General features: G+C 35.4%; 2 protein-coding genes across 3 annotated transcripts in view; both read right to left on the bottom strand.

Moving 5' to 3' along the window:
* LOC134662505 (DNA-binding protein D-ETS-4) overlaps positions 1-17,744 on the bottom strand; it is a 60,693-nt gene that overhangs the window by 30,740 nt on the left and 12,209 nt on the right. Inside the window, exon 1 of one of the 2 annotated variants that reach the window (XM_063518753.1) lies at positions 7,324-7,411. The exons of the other annotated variant lie outside the window; for it this stretch is intronic. Within the exon in view, the coding sequence (XP_063374823.1) occupies positions 7,324-7,374 (51 nt within the window). The 5' untranslated portion in view covers positions 7,375-7,411. Of the gene's footprint in view, positions 1-7,323; positions 7,412-17,744 lie in introns of those variants that run through there. 2 annotated transcript variants of the gene reach the window in all.
* On the bottom strand, positions 14,579-16,321 carry LOC134662477 (uncharacterized). Its single transcript, XM_063518709.1, has 2 exons — positions 15,898-16,321; positions 14,579-15,209 (listed from the first exon to the last, which is right to left on the bottom strand). Exons 1-2 carry the CDS (start codon positions 16,249-16,251, stop codon positions 15,186-15,188), a joined length of 378 nt encoding a protein of 125 aa, XP_063374779.1. The 5' UTR covers positions 16,252-16,321; the 3' UTR covers positions 14,579-15,185.

Here is a 17,744-nt window from a genome sequence, read left to right as displayed (position 1 = left end):
TTGCTCGTCAGATATGATATTTTATTTTATTTCATTTTTCATGTCGTTATTAACGAAGCTAAATAATTGTACTTTAAACAAAAGTATTCGACTGTTTTATTTAAAGAACACTGAGTAGCAACGAGTAAATTATACCCTAAGTTACTTAAAAAGAAAAAATTGCTTACGGCGATAAGACCTTTATTTACATTGTAACTATATCTGCTTTTTTACATTGTAACTATATCTGCAATTATAGTAAATAGTTGGTACATACCTACATTTAGGTATATAATGGGCTGGCATAAGTAAAAATACTTCGTGCAAGAGTGTATTTTCTATTTTTTTTCTTCACCCAACACAAAGTTTTAATAGATACGTAATAATGCCAATAAACAGTATTTCAAATACATATGTAATTTTATAATCGGAATTCATTTTCTGCCTCCGGATTCAATTTAAAGTTTTCATATAAATATTGTTACATTTTGTTTGATCTACGGAGTATATATGTATTGTCTCTTTATTCAAACTTAAGGGGACGGTATATGACGTTTTCGATTTAGACCTCACTTTGTGCAATCAATTTGTTCAATGAATGATTAATAACTGCATTAAATTATACGCAAATCTGTTCACGAAGAAGCCGTGTACCGGCTCTTCACGCCATTTTTTTTTTTATTTCCTGTAATTCTCTACAAATCGACACTAAAAGTGTCCAAAAATCAAAATATGGAGTTCCGTTTGAGCAAGACGCATTACAGTTTTGTCTTTGACAGTAATTGAGTTGTTGTGGGATTTTGAAGGCTAGATAACTAAACTACCAGATTATTATCTACTTATATTTTTACTCACAAATACAACACAGAAATTCAATCCCAAATGTAAACTTTCGTATAATTTCCATACATTGACGACATCACTCAAAACTCTTCTTCGAGTCAGATGGCCGTTGGCCTTGCATCGAAGCAGACGTGTACATCGTCATAGCTCGTTTTTGACATTAATAAAGACATTTCATCATATACGCATACGAAAATGTATACCAGTAGATAAATTGTATTTCATAAAATAGGGTAAATAAATATAATCACGTCGAGCTCCAGTCAAATTTTAAATGTGAGTTGTTGTTATTTACGGGTCGTAACGGTCGAAAACAGCAGTAAATTATCCTAAAACAATACGATTACAATCGAATTTAAGTAACTTGTTCCTTCAAAACCCGCTTAAAATGAAAAAAGTTTAAAAACTCGTTTTACTGATTGGGATTGATTTTCATTATGCTGGTATCAATTTTGCGTCATTATAAAAATGTATATGACTTCTGTACGTCAATGACTTTTGATGTCAATTAATTGTAATCTTGTATTTATGTTAGAGAATATTATATGTTCATTTAAATATTACTCATCTATTAATACGTAATTCGTTTAATACCTAAAGACTTGCAGTGTCTACACCTACGTTCGTTCCGTCTATGTATGCGATTACGTAACGTGCTGTTCTGATAATCTTCAAGAATCAAGATAATTAATAACGGCAAGACCAGCATTTAGTACCAGCGAGTTTTGCGGATTTGGAGACCGAGATGAAGCTTACAGGCCAATATCGCTGCGGCCTGGCCTGCTTATTGTTATGTGTATAAATCGAATGTTATATTAATTTACTATAAAAAACAATGTTTTATTTCAATGACATTCTGTGCGTAGAGGTATGTATGTTTCGGTGATTATAAGAATTATGTCCACACAATAATCGTGCAAAGCAGAGACTGCATTATTTCTTTACGGTATAAGCGGTAAGGAAAAACTCATTGGTATCCTGGCTCGTACCAATGAGTTTTTCGGAACTTATGTACGAAATATCATTTGATATTTACCACTAGCTTTTCGGTGAAGGAGGAAACATCGTGAGGAAACCTGCATACTCGTAGTGCATACATTTGCGAAGAAATTCAAAGCTGTGTGTGAAGTCCCCAATCCGCATTGGGCTAGCGTTGAGATTATTGTCTATACAGGGTGGTCCAAACCGTGACGTCCAAAAATCGTGGGCTATCATAATGTACCCCATATGTATGTTAGCCGATTTTTCGTAGTTTTCAAGTTATGATTTTTTAAGCTTTTAACTTTTCCTATGTAGGTAATATTCTCCGACCGTCCATAGTCTGGGACCGGTCTGAAAACCAGCGCCGGGCACCTAGGCCCGGCACACGCTGAGACTGGAACCCTGTGCCTAATACAAAGATCTTCTCACTTTTGTTTTGTATATGATAACAACTGTTTTATTTTATTATGTAAGTAATTCTAACTCTATTTTATGTTCATGTATGTGGCAATAAACAATTCTTATTCTTATTCTTATTCCTATGAAATTCCGGGGTTCCCATACAGAGTGGCTGAAAAATAACTGCATTCCGTTGCCAGGGAGGTGTTGGGATTATACTGAGCAACTTTTACAACCTCCCTGGCAACGGAAATGCAGTTATTTTTTAGCCACTCTGTATGGGAACCCCGGAATTTCATATGAAAAGTTAAAAGTAAAAAAAAATCATAACTCGATAACTACGAAAAATCGGCTAACATACATGGGGTATATTCTGATAGCCCACGACGTGAGGAATCTAAAAAAAAATTTTTGGACGTCAAGGTTTGGACCACCCTGTATATAGGCTGAATTATTATTATTATTTATAGGCGGTACGGTACCGTTATTATTTATCAATACCGCTTCGTTTTGAAGGTACTATACCTGTTGAAATATAAAGTACGGTACCGGTATAAAATTGCAGCAGGTACAACAATTTTTTATAGGTGTACAGTCAGCTGCAGAGAAAAGGTACCACCCCTGCATACAATCTTCTATGCAGGGGTGACCTGCAGCTGACTGTACCTAAACCATCACTGACCGAGCGTAGGCGAAGGTCTCCGTTTCAGCTTGGGCAAAAATACTTTCGTTTGTTCGAATGTTCTCCTTTGCATATCACATTTCTCAAATATCTCGAGAAAATTTGTAAGCAGGTTCGGTAGTTGGATATAATTACTCGGTTTCTTTTTTTTTTATAAGTTCTAATAGGCAGAGATTGGCATAAAGGACTTAAGCGACAGTAGGGTCTGTGGTACTTAGACCATTGTGATTATTCGTAGTGTTCGACCGAAGATTCGGTTTCGGTTTCGGTTTCGGCCATAAAATCATGTTTCGGCCGTAGTTTCGGTTTCGGCCAAAAAACGGCCGAATCTTTCGGCCTGGCCGAAACATACGAAATAGTACTTCGTATTATGAAACTAAACTATGTGACAAAGACCAAAAGTTGGCGAGCAAGTAGGACAACAATATTTATATATACAGAAATTTGTGTTTCGGTCGGACACTAATTATTAGGTACTTACTGATTACGCTGCGCCGCGTGGAACGTGAGGTGCGTTGGGGTAAGTACATACAAATCATTCAAGAAAAAAATCCCTTTTAAGATCACTCGTGTGTCTGCCCCTAATAGACTAATTCAATTGAAATTTGGTACACATTTTTCACATATGACAAAGAGTCGGTGATCCAAAGATGGACTAGTAACGTAAATAAATAAACTTTTAACTTTGCGGCCATTTTTTTGTATCGTGTGATATATCAGATATTAAATTGTAAGATATTTACTAATAATAAGCATTGGTCACGTAAATTATTTTTAGTCTTTTTTTGCAAGTATGAATGATATAGAACATTATTTCAATTATTTTTAAAATTAAGCCTATCCAAAGGCGACTTGGAAGATGTGTCATGGGGATCTATATTCGTTGGGTGAAAAACAAGTTTTTTTGTCTAATTATCGTTTAAAACACAATCGATCGGCAATAACGCGGGCACATAAAACAAAAAACTTCTTTTTTCACTCATAAAACTCCTTAAACCTAATAAGAGCTAAACAAAAACAAGTGCGAGTCGGACTCGCATTCTAAGGGTTCCGTATATTAAGTCCGTCTCACGCTTGACTGCACATTTCTTATAGATTTTCCTGACATATATAGGTAAAGAACTACTTTGTGTATTTTTTTCAAAATTTTAGATCCAGTTGTTTCGGAGAAAGTGGGCGGAGAATGATCATTTTTTGCCTATTTTCATGAATAACTGCTGAACTATTAATCCTAAAATTATAAAAAAAGTTATGTTTGAGATTCTTACAATGAGCTCTTTTATTTGATATGTAACACTATATAGTTTAAAAAACATTTTTTAATTTTTTCATTTACCCCCCCCCCCCAAAAATGGCTACCGTATTTCAAATTCTCTAAAATACATTTTATTTACGTTACACGTCCATCTTTGGGTCACAAATTTACATTTGTGTGCCAAATTTACATATGTGTGCCAAATTTCAACTGAATTGGTCCAGTAGTTTCGGAGAAAATAGACTGTGACAGACGGACGGACAGACAGACAGACGCACGAAGAATTATATGTATATGCACTTATCCCAACGCACCTCTCGTTCTACGCTGCGCGGGGTTCATTGCCGCTCCTACCGCCGTAAGTGTAAGTACAACTACATCATCAAGGCTACGATCGAAGATAATCAGTTCAGCACTGAAATAATAGCGGTGGAATGCCAGTATAATATTTAATTATTTATTTTAATTTTATAAATTTAATAGCAAAATAAATAGCGAATATAGGATACTCGTACAAGTAAATCTGTAAAGATCTTAGGGGTACATCAGCCGACATATATTATTAAATTTTATTTTGTCGGCCTTAATTAAATTTCCACCCTGCCGAAACTTTATTTATTTAAATTTTTAATTGAATTGATTTTTCGCCTTATGAATAACCGTATAGAGTAGTAAATAACATTTTACATCTGACTTAATGACATCTGGGTTTATTCGGTTTAACTTTACAAAACGCGTATCTCGACAAAGCCATAATATGCAGAAAATAGTTAACAATCAAATGAATTAAATTAGAATTTAAATACGTCACGTGTGACATGAACAGACAAGGAGAGCAAGATTTAATGTATTGTTTCTCTTTCTTCTTTCAATGGAACGTTTTTACAGTTTCTGTTCCTCAAAAGAGGTCAGTGGTTAACACTAAACTCAAAACGCAATCTTAAAAAAACTTGATGGGTCAATGACCTGTCCCAGTAAAGTGAGGTAGTGTGCGTGAAGTGCGCTTGTGTGTGAAATGGGGTAAATTGACAGAATCTGAAAATTTACCCACCTCTACCGTCACCTTAAGCTAAAAAGAGTAATTTTGTATTTGTAATAATTCGTTTTTACTTTTATTCCGTTGGCAAAAGACATCAACGCGCTTCAAGCTACGAGAAGTAACAGAAAGTGGACGACCGCGGTCAAACCGCTTTTCCATACAAACGTAGCCCTCACTTTAGGGTTCCGTAGTCGACTAGAACCCCTTATAGTTTCGCCTTGTCCGTCTGTCTCTCCGGCAGCGGCTTTGCTCCGTGAGGGTGAGTGCAAGAAAGCTGCAAATCCTGCAATTTGGCATGGAAATATATAAATCAACCATGCTGACAAAGTGGTACACGTAAAGTGGGGAAGTTTTTTTTCGTTTCAAACCTACGGTGTGGGACTGTGGGTTGTTGTAAGATAAGCATTTTTTTTATTATTAATGGGCTTACTCATGGCCACAGACTAGCCGAGGCGAAGACGTGGCGTACGATGGAGCTCGCCCAGAAGGTGCCTGCTCATCCTTGATTTGAAGGTTGCCGGGTTATATGAGCTCAGAAATATAGACGCCGGCAAGGAATTCCATTCCTTGGCAGTGCGCATAAGAAAAGAGGAAGCAAAGCGCTTCGTGCGAATTGGTGGAATATCTACCAAGTAAGGATGGAAGTCCGATGGTTAGAATGGGGACAGTGGAATAAGCTCGTGTAGGTCTTGAGCACACTCCCCGAAGTGCAACCTGTAGAATACCGACAGACTGACGACTTTTCGCCGATGCAAGTATTTTCGCAACATTAATAATAACAACAGCCACTTAAGTGATGTTGTGGTACGACTATTTATATAGAAATAGGAATAACCCATTATGCACAGACTATTACTGTAGCAAATTCTCATAATATGCAAATAGAGTCTATTGTGCCAGCGGGTATTATTGTGTAAGTGGGTTTGTCAGTGAGTCATCGAAAAGTGTGACTTGTCTCATACGAAAAGAAAACCCATTCGTAAAACCAATGTTTCAAAATTCGATAAATACTTATTAGTACGTCAGCTTGATTCAGATAATTTTAAACGCAAGTTGCAGGGAGGCTGATAATGTTAGGTATTGAATTGATTACAAACATATATTTGTGATAGGTAACGGCTATGAATAGCCGTACTATAAATACTAAAAGTATTTCATATTTAGTTAGACGTCACACATTATAAATATTAACTACTTTTATTAGTATGTAGTATAAACGTCTACATATTACAAATATTAATTTATTTTTTGGTACCTAAGTTCATCCTAAGTTACCTAAATATGACACAAAAATAAAATAATCTTTACTACAGTCCGACAATAAATTGTAGAAATTAAAAAGTGGCAATATTGTATAGTGTCGTCCCTTTCAAATCAATCTAAGAAAACGGGACGACACTAGACACTACAATGTTGCCACTTTTTAATTTCTACAATTTCTTGTCGTACCATAACTAGATATGTATACCTACATATAGCGACTTCGATTTCCACAAACGATAATCTCTGACGTTAGTGTGACTTATTCCAAAGATTATAATATATTTTATCAATTGATCTACATTTATCTTTATCGTTCGGAAAATAACACGATGATACAATCAACACGGTACAAAGTACAAAATAAATAGAATTGAATTGTACATTAATTCTGAATTCATAGTACCTAATTAAAGCCTTTCATCAAGATGAGTTGATTATATTATGAAAAGAAAAGGCTAATTATAGATACGAGTAAAGGATGACTCACGCTAGACCGGGCCGTGGCAGGGCCGGAGCTTCCGCCCCCCGGCGCTTCGTTTTCTATGGAAAGCACCACGTAATCACCGATCAGCCGTCATAGAAAATGACATGTCGGATGCCTCGGCCCGGGCGCGGCCCGGTCTAGCGTGAGTCATCCTCAACATATGACGACTGATGTGCTCGAAGAGCGGGCCTATGCCTAATAGCTGTGGTGCTGGCAAATGCTGACGATGATACGAGTGCTGACTGTACATAGGTATATATTTTTGTCATTAGGTAACAAACACACGCAAAAAGCATGCACACATCATTATACTACATGGGTATCATGTAAATGTAAGTAATTCGATTATTTCTTTTGCCAGACTTAACAATCAAAATGGAGGTAGATGAGTTTCTCACCGAACAGCATTCGCCACAATATCTTCCCGCACTGTAATCCCAGCAAGGCATTTTTAAAACAACACAAACGCGCGCTCCCGGCTAGTTATCACAAGCAAATGTGCTTTTACACACCCAAGACCTTATTTATTCAGAAGTGTTATCGAGACGTTATCGGCGGCGAGTTCGCGGGTTTATCGGTGGACTATCGTCGCGTAATCGCTGCGATGGCGACGGCCCTTATAAGGTATCAGTTTTTAAGATTAAGACCGTTGTTTTCTGCGTATCGACATACACACATCGATCATAAATATCATAACATTTTAGATATTTTTTTGGGAGTATGCAATCCAAGTCTTACGGGATTCGATGCATGTGTGTCCACCATCCTGCCACTACGCTCGATTTGGAAACAATAATCGCGAAGTTATGAGCTGTCATTTAAACAAATTATCGAAAGATTACACGCTATACCTACCTATATCTATGATGAGCAAGTGAAGTTAACTTTCAAATTTTAAGTGATCTGTTACTTTTGCTTCAAGAGATTTCGCCTTGTGGATGAAATTAATATCATAAGCATCGAAACTTTGTTAGTACTAAACAAAACTGTTACTGTACCTAGCTAAAAAAATAAATTAGGCAATTCCGAGTCAAAGAATATTCTAACAAATGAAATATAAATTCATTCATTCTAATAACCCTCAACCCCCTAAATTTATTTTCCCCTGAAATAAGAAATAAGCGGTTTTGACTTATTCACAGTATTACTATTGGTAGTTGCTATAACTGTATACAGTGTGTTGCGTTTTCGGTATTTTATGTGAAACGGTCTCTAAGAAGAACGCATGTAACCCTTATCTTGGCAAGGCTCAAAATTCCTTAAATATAAACATTTTTTTAGATTTTCGTCACCTATTGAGCATACTAGACTATTAAAAAATAAGGAAAAAAATCCAGGATTTTCCAGTTTCGGAAAATCATATGTATTACATTTGATACAATGCCAATCCCTCGACAAAATAGTTACCTACTTTTTAGAAGAAAAATGTGGATTTTAATAAAAATAACACATGTAATGCAAAAGAAATTATCATTTATTGCTAATTGAGGTGGTTCGACTAGGTTACTCAAAGCTTAACCCTCGCTAGATGGTGCCACTTTCGCAAAATTTCATGTTTAATTTTTTTATGGAATGGTCTTGGTATTTGTTTACTTAAAACTATGTTTAGCGAACTCTTTAAGTAAATATTGAACTATTAATATAAACATTGAATACTTCATTGTGCAAAAACCACCCTTTAAAGTCGACGGAGTGTTGCTGTCATGCTTTTTCCTACTATAACTCACACATGCAAGCAGTGTTTCCGTGATGCTTATAGTAGACAATTTCACACAACGTAAGTATACTGCAATAGCGTTACGGTATGTTCGTGGAAATACGTGCAAGAGGATTGGGGTTCAAGACTGGTGCGAGTAGGTAATTTCTTTTTGTTTATTTTTGTCCTTTTTGTGTTATCTTACCTTTAAACGAGCAATTATTATATATATATTTATTTATATATTTGGATGATATCAGAAACGGCTCTAACGATTTCGATGAAATTTGCTATAAGGGGTTTGATCTCTTAGCTAGGTCTGATCTGTGAAAAAACGCGCATTTTTGGGTTTTTATATATTTTCTGAGCTTTGGTCGGTCTCCCAGATATTCAATCTCTTCTTCCTCGCATGGGGTCCGCTTGGCAACTAATCCCAGAATTGGCATGGGCACTAGTTTTTACGAAAGCGACTGCCCTGACCTTCCAACCCAGAGAGTAAACTTATTGGGATTAGTCCGGTTTCCTCACATTGGTTTCTTTCACCGAAAAATAGGTATCGGTATATAAATAGGTTCCGGTAAATAGGTATCAAATGATATTTCGTACAAAAGTTCCGAAAAATCATTGGTACGACGGTACGAGCCGGGGTTAGAACCCGCGACCTCCGGATTGCAAGTCGCACGCTCTTTCCGCTAGGCCACCAGCGCTTCCCCCAGATATTCAGTATCATCATCATCACTATCACTACATAGTATAAAACAAAGTCGCTTTTCTGTCTGTCTGTCTGTATGCTTAGATCTTTAAAAGTACGCAACGGATTTTGATGCGGTTTTTTTTAATAGATAGAGTGATTCAAGAGGAAGGTTTATGTATAATTGGTTAACCCGTGCGAAGCCGGGGCGGGTAGCTATTATCAATAAATTACATTATCAACGTTTTCAAAAAAAAAAACAATACCTGATTTTCACAGATTATGATCTTTTTGGGTTCTTCCAACTCAGAATCACTAGCATATTCTTGTTGAATCCTGAAGCTAATATAAAAACTATGTCCCAAATATTTGTATAGAAGTTTTAGTTTCCGCTACGTCACGCAGGCTGGGAAACATTTTTGATACTAAAACCTGACGTGATGACCGACATTTTAGGTAGTGTTGAGTCGCTCACTCGTGAGGCACCTCATTTGTACCACTCATTTTGTCAATTTGTCGCAGTACTTCGTACCGCAAAAATGTCTTACTTCACTCCTCTATTCATTTTACTTGATTCTAAAATTATCTTTCTCCTAAAAGTTCTATTCTTAACCTCCAGAATTGCACTCCAATTAAATGTTACTATTTATTTATTTTTAAAGGAAGTGATGAATACATAAATATGTATATACATTAAATATTTTGTCGCCGTTGGAATTAATGGAATAGTCGACGCTGAAAATATGCTAGTACCTCACCTCATTTGAAGTAAGACATTGTAACACCTCATTTTATAAAATGAGGTACTCATACAAACTCATTTTAAATTGATGTCCTACCCATCACTAATTTTAGGATATCTTTTTATGCTAGGATGGAGAATACCTACTGACGATTCTTAGTAGAAAAGCCCAAGGAAGTCCAGTTTGTAAGTGTCAGGTATCAGTTTTTAGGGTTCCGTAGCCAAATGGCAAAAAACGGAACCCTTATAGATTCGTCATGTCTGTCTGTCTGTCCGTCTGTCCGTCTGTCTGTCCGTCCGTATGTCACAGCCACTTTTCTCCGAAACTATAAGAACTATACTGTTGAAACTTGGTAAGTAGATGTATTCTGTGAACCGCATTAAGATTTTCACACAAAAATAAAAAAAAAACAATAAATTTTTGGGGTTCCCCATACTTCGAACTGAAACTCAAAAATTTTTTTTCATCAAACCCATACGTGTAGGGTATCTATGGATAGGTCTTCAAAAATGATATTGAGGTTTCTAATATCATTTTTTTCTAAACTGAATAGTTTGCGCGAGAGACACTTCCAAAGTGGTAAAATGTGTGTCCCCCCCCCCCTGTAACTTCTAAAATAAGAGAATGATAAAACTAAAAAAAATATATGATGTACATTACCATGTAAACTTCCACCGAAAATTGGTTTGAACGAGATCTAGTAAGTAGTTTTTTTTTATACGTCATAAATCGCCTAAATACGGAACCCTTCATGGGCGAATCCGACTCGCACTTGGCCGCTTTTTTTAAAGCGCTAATAGTTTGTTCTACAAGTAAAGCAATCCCTTACTGCCCAGCCTCTAATAAAGTAGTAGGTAATTGTAAAATAAAATAAAAGGAAATCATTTTTTTTTAATTCAAGTACCTACAGTACATTTTTTTATATTTGTTATCCGTAGTAGTCCCTGTACCTGAAAGAAATATAATATCATGAATCATGATAGAAAAAAATATTAGGAAGAAAGATGATGCAACAATATGGATTCTAATAAAGTTATAATCAAGTTATAATTTACATACCTGGTAGTAACTAGTAATAATTGTGTTTTTCATTCATAGGCAAAATTCCATTATTTTCAACCACAGGAAATTTTATACATTTCTTTTTTATTGCTGTGAGGATGTCCTGATTGTACAAATCAAAAAGATTAGGTAGAGTATCATTTATAATTATCTTTGTAAAAATTAAACGAATACGCTTAGCCCATACTTAATCCATCGATTTTTGAAAATAAGAAAAATTAAATAAAAATAAAAAACACAACACGAAATTTAGGTGTAAAAAAAAATACAAAAAGTTATGTCCCAGCATACAATGACTGGGATTTGAACCGGGAACCTTCCGTTTGTAAGCAAAAAAGCGACTGTTTACAAAACGCGCCATGATAGTTCTTAGCTAAGCTGACGAACTTCGGGTACTTATTCAACAAAATCGGGTAGTGCAACAAAATTGCGCTAAACATGACGGCACTTCAAATTCGCGCCGTGGTCAGCCCGGCAACGTCGGAAATGGTATGGCAACGTCGCAAATGTATCCGTACACGACATTTGTGACGCACACATACGTAAAATTGATGAAAAGTTAACTATGATTTTTGCATGATTTCTGTATGAAACATTGTTTTCCTATTCATTTAGCGAAAATGAATATTCGAAAGAAGATAAATGCGGAAATATTTATGTAGTAATAGTGTGTAGTTACTTAATGAAAGTCGATTGAATTTTGTATGAAAATCGAACCACCTTAAACGCAATCTAAAGCAGATGACTATTACACCTGTAAAATAAATTATATCTACGAATACCTGATCACATGGGCGGAAAATGTGATCCCGTAAAGTTTCAAAAAAGTCGTCAGCAAAAAGTTAAGTAAAATAGAAAAGTAAACCAATAATTAAAAGTAAAAAAAAAATATTTTTTTTCACTTCGGGCATTTTTTGCCATACACATATTTTTCCGTGCTACGCTCGTAGTAATAATGCTACAGCGTACGGCGTAGCAATAATGCTACAGCGTACGAATATACAGTTAAATAACATCTAGTACTTAAAAAAAATCAAAGTTCAATAACTAAATAATACGACAACTAATATTAAATACTTGAAACATGTTTTGTAACCCCACAAATATAAAAAAATTAAAAAAACATGTAAATCTATTTTGACGACAACTTGGCAATGTATTAAATGTAATACAATCCTTTCGATATGTACATTTCTGAGTTCTTGGCAAAAACAGTTTCATGTAAGGTTCTGTGTAAAAAATTCGAACGCATTGTAAATATTTATGCACTAACAGATAGTAAATGCATCAAAATGTAGATTATGGAAAAATATATACTAATCTAAGAAATAAATGCACAACTTCCAGTGCGAACCGAATTAAGTATGTTGTTTCCGTGGCGCCATGTTGATTATTACTAATTAATTTACAATGACACTTGTGTCTGTTCTATATGCTTTAACAATGATCAGGACTTTGTGTATATTAAATAAAAGATTGTTTAAGATGATAATAATATGTATTCCTTGACGCCATGTTCTAATTGCGTAGTGCCACAGATAATCAACTTATGACACATATGTCACATCCCCCCCTTATGTTAATTGACTGCTTATACTAATTACAAAAGCTCCGGAGCCACTAGAAGCTAACTTAAATCAAATTCACCCAAGTAGGCAGGTTTCCTTACCAACCTTCCCGTTCTTGTAACTACAGGCAATTCTAATGGCTCTGGGTTAGGTGCCGGTACATTTGGCACCAGTGGAACAGGTACATGTGCACGAGGCTGCGGTGCAGGCAGCAACGTTGCATCCTGTCTCTCCTGACTACCCCTCTCACGCACTGCCTGGCTCACATCTGAAGAGTCCAGCATATACTGATTTGTCACAATAAACTTATTTCTACTATGTCTAATATGTTTTTCATTGCGCCTAACTAAATTACCCTTGTCATTTTTAACAATGAATGATCTAGGTCCACTGGCTTTATCTATTATTTTACCAGAATACCAACACTTACTTCTATTTACATCTTGAACAATTACATCTTCCCCTCTTTGAAATGGTTTCTTAGCTTTTGAAGTTTTATTATAATTGTTCCTAGATTTTTAATTATTAATTATCATTTGTTCTTTCACATTTACACATAACTTAGGTTTTAACACTTCTTTGGAACAGGGCAAATTTGTTCTTAATAATCTGCTCATTAACAACTTTGACGGGCTGTAATCCAACTTTGCTACTGGAGTGGTTCTATAATGTAACATTGCTAAATCAAAGTTAGAACCGCTTTCATTACACTTTTTCATCAGATTTTTAACAATCCCCACAGCTTTCTCTGCCAGCCCATTTGATTGCGCATAATGTGGACTGGACTTAACTAATTCTATGCCATGTTGCTTTGCAAATTGTGTGAATTCAAAACTACCAAATGGCATATTGTCACTGACTATTTGCCTAGGGATGCCTAGTGTACTAAATATCTTAATTAACTCAACTATAACATTAGTGGTCGATTTGTTTTTCAATTTTGCAACCTCAATCCATTTTGAAAAGTAATCTACAACCACTAAAAAATCTTCACCCGCATAGTGGCCAATGTCCATACCTACTTTACTAAAAGGAAGATCAGGAATCTCATGTGATATAATTGGCTGTTTGCAGCTTGACATCCTGTACTTTTCACATGCTCTACATGCTAACACATAATCCTCTATATCTCTTGACATTCCTGGCCAGTACAGTACTTTCCTAGCTCTCTTTTTACATTTTACTACACCTGCATGCCCTGAGTGTATTATATCTAACATTTCGTTTCTTAATGCTTTAGGAACTAGGACCATATTTCCAAAGTATACAATATTATCTGTAACTATCAACTCATGTCTTAATTTGTACAACTTTTTTAATTCCACACCATAAATATTTCTATCGTTTTTTGGCCATTCTGTACTATACCACATCTTTATTTGTTGCAAATTACCATCTTTATTTGTTTCATTTTGCAATTCTTTTAATTTACTTTCTGATATTTGTAAGTCTTTGTCTAGTCCATATACTTTTTCTGTTTCCACACTATGCACTAACTCTTTAAGTGTTGGCTCTACTTGCCCATTTGTTGAATTATAATGCCTAGACAAATAGTCAGCAACATACATTTGAGAACCTGGTATGTACTTAATGTCAAATTCATATTTTAAAAGTTTAAGAACCATTCTTTGCAGTCTGGCTGAAATTTTATTGATGTCTTTATTCACAATCGCCACTAAAGGCTTATGGTCTGTTTCAACAACTATTTTGCGTCCGTAGACAAATTGGTGATATTTTTCCATTGCAAGACAAACTGCAAAGAGTTCTTTTTCAATGGGAGCCCATCTTTGTTGACAATCTGTATAGCACCTAGAATAAAACGATATTGGTTTACCATTTTGAAGAAGACAAGCTCCCATGCCACTTTTTGAGCTGTCAGTTTGTAGAGTCACCAACCCGTCTTTCTTTAAAATATCCAAGGTAGGTGCTTTACTAATTTTCATTTTTATTTCTTCAAAAGCTTGACTTTGAGCTGTACCCCAATCCCACAATACATCTTTTTTTAATAGATCCCTAAGTTTTTCAGTTGTTTTGGAGTATTGTGGTATAAACTTACTTAAATAATTGCACATACCTAAAAACTTTTGTAGTTCTTTAACATTTTTTGGTTCATTCAAGTCCACAATAGCTTTTACATGTTCCGGATCAGGTTTAATTCCTGATTTTGACACTAACAACCCTACATATTTAACAAAATCACTTCTATACTGGACTTTGTTTGGATTAAATTTTACATTGAACTTCCTTGCCCTATCTATTACTTCGCTTAAAATTTTATCATGGTCTGCTAAGCTGTCCCCCGCAACAATTATGTCATCATAATACACATTTACCCCTTGTATATCACTAAATATGGCTGTATTTATTCTTTGCATTACCTCTGGAGCCGAAGAAATGCCAAACGGCATTCTCTTGAAAAAATACCTTCCGAAGGGAGTACCGAAGGTGCAGAGTTTTTGTTCGTCCTCCAAACTCACTTGAAAAAACCCATCCTTCATGTCTAGTACTGTGAAGACACTTTTACCTGCAAGTGAATTATATATTTCTTCAGGTGATGGAATTTGATAATTTTCTCGAAGAATGGCTTTATTCAACTCTTTGGGGTCTAAGCACAATCTAAGTGACTTATCTGGTTTTTCTACTATGACAAGATTGTTGCACCATGCCGTAGGTCCTTCTACTTTTTCAATGATTCCTCTACTTTCATAATTATTTAAAGTATCTTTAAGTCTTTCCTTTATAGTCTGCGGAACTCTTCTAATGGGCTTAACTACTGGCTCTGAATTATCTTTCAGCTTTATTGAATATGTACCTATGTTGCCTAATCCAGTAAACACATCATTATTTAATTTTACAAATTTATTCTTGTCTCCTGAGACTACAGCATCTACTCTTTTTATCAAATTGAAACTAACACAATCAGGCAAGCCTAAGATCGGTTTAACAGGCATATCCACAACAGTAAATCTTACACTGCCCTTTTTTCCCCTAACAGTGCATGGTAAATTAACACATCCCACAGTTTTCATTTTTTCCTCATTATAAACAACTAACACTGTGGGTTCCCCAAGTTTACATTTGTCTAATTTTAAGCTTTCAAACAGTTCCAGTGATAAAGTACTACAGTCAGCACCAGAGTCCAGTTTGAATTTTATATCTACTCCTTCAACATTTATTACCTCATACCATTGTAACCTATCTGAGCTACTTACAGAGTCTACCACAAAGTCTTCTGAACTGCAGTCGCTGTCATTGGTAGATTCCCTGATGCCATCAACTTTGTTCTTTGTGTATCTTCGTTGTTGCTGCGGTTTTTCTTCCTTCTTCTTATATCTACACATTTCGGCATAATGGTTATAAATGTTGCACACAGCACATCTTCTCCCATACGCAGGACATTTTCTTGGCTCATGTTTCCCACCACAATAATTGCAATTGTAATGAATCGGTTTCTTTACATCTTTTCTATGACGAGAACTTTCTTTTACCATATTTACCGACTTTACTTTTTCTTCTAGCTCTTTTACATTTTTCTTGCTGTATTCAGCAGCCTTGCATAATTCCATTGCAGTGTCTAAACTCAGTTCTTTTTCTCGCAGCAATCTCTCTTTAATACTTGCTTCTCCTACACCTATCACCAGCATGTCCCTTACCATTCTATCTTCCTCTTTAAAATTGCATGTTTTGGCAGCATTTTTTAACCTCAAAACAAATCGTTCCACCGGTTCATCTGGCTCTTGTCGTAAATTATAAAATCTGTAGCTGTTCACGACGGTATTAGTTTTGTTGTTAAAATGCTCATCCAACTTTTTAAGCAACTCCGCCCATTCTAATGTAGAAGTGGTCATACCATTGTATATATCTAAAATATCTTCTCCTGCGCAGGTTAAGAAAATGGCAATTTTTTTTTCGTCTGAACCCTGTTCTAAGTCTGTGGCCTGTATGTACAAACTGAATAACTGTTTGTACTTTTTCCAAGCTTCCGCGTCTTCAATTTTATGCCCTTTAGGAGGCTGCAAGTGCAACCCCAGGGTCATGGGCGTGTCATTCTCCATTTTTATTCTACGATCCACTTAGGTTTTCTCTCACTTTTTTCACCTGACACCATGTTCTATATGCTTTAACAATGATCAGGACTTTGTGTATATTAAATAAAAGATTGTTTAAGATGATAATAATATGTATTCCTTGACGCCATGTTCTAATTGCTTAGTGCCACAGATAATCAACTTATGACACATATGTCACAGTGTCCATTATTTTTTTCTATAAGAAAGGACATATTGATGGCAGAATTATTTTGTTAGGTAATAAAGTGAACCTGCTAGATTTTTTAAAGTTCCATGTATCACGGGTGTTACAATGCCAAGATAAGGGTTAACATTGCATTTAACCGATTTGCAAGACCAAATAAGTGATCCACTAAAAGTGCACGAACAAAGTTTTGTACGGAAAACAAAATAGCCTCCGACTAGTAGAGTCCGACTTTTTGGAATAAACATTGCACCTGCAGTCTCGGCATAAGAACATAAATTCTTCTATGTAAGAGCAAGCAAGTCATATCAGCATTATTGAAAATATGAATAGACTCTGATTAAGAAAGTAGAGACAATAAATGCGATATAATCACGGACAAATATACATACAATCAAACTGAGAACCTCCTTTTTTTAAGGCGGTTATAAATGGCGGTAATTCTCTATTGTCTTGCAAATACTCTATTAAAATAAAATGTATCCGACGCAATCTCATGTGTATACATACAACATAGTTTTCAGAGATTGTTTTTACAATTGTTATCTACTTACTCAGTAGGTACTATTTGCTCTAATTAAACATCGTCATTAATGTGAATATATTCAACTACATACCTACTAAAATATAATATGTTTACTAGGTAAACAGCAGTCCACATTCCAATGTCGGATAACCTTAGACCTTTCATTTGTTTACGTTATTTCAACTTTGTTGGACGAGGTACGTCCTTAGATAATGAAAAAATAGCATTTGAAATCATATGTGCATTTTGAATGCACAAGTGCACAAGATACACACCTCT

The sequence above is a fragment of the Cydia amplana genome, chromosome 3 (assembly GCF_948474715.1).
Source record: "Cydia amplana chromosome 3, ilCydAmpl1.1, whole genome shotgun sequence".
In the NCBI taxonomy this organism is placed as follows: Eukaryota; Metazoa; Arthropoda; class Insecta; order Lepidoptera; family Tortricidae; genus Cydia; species Cydia amplana.
Note: the sequence above shows the minus strand (reverse complement) of the source record. Positions and strands in the feature narration are given on the sequence as shown.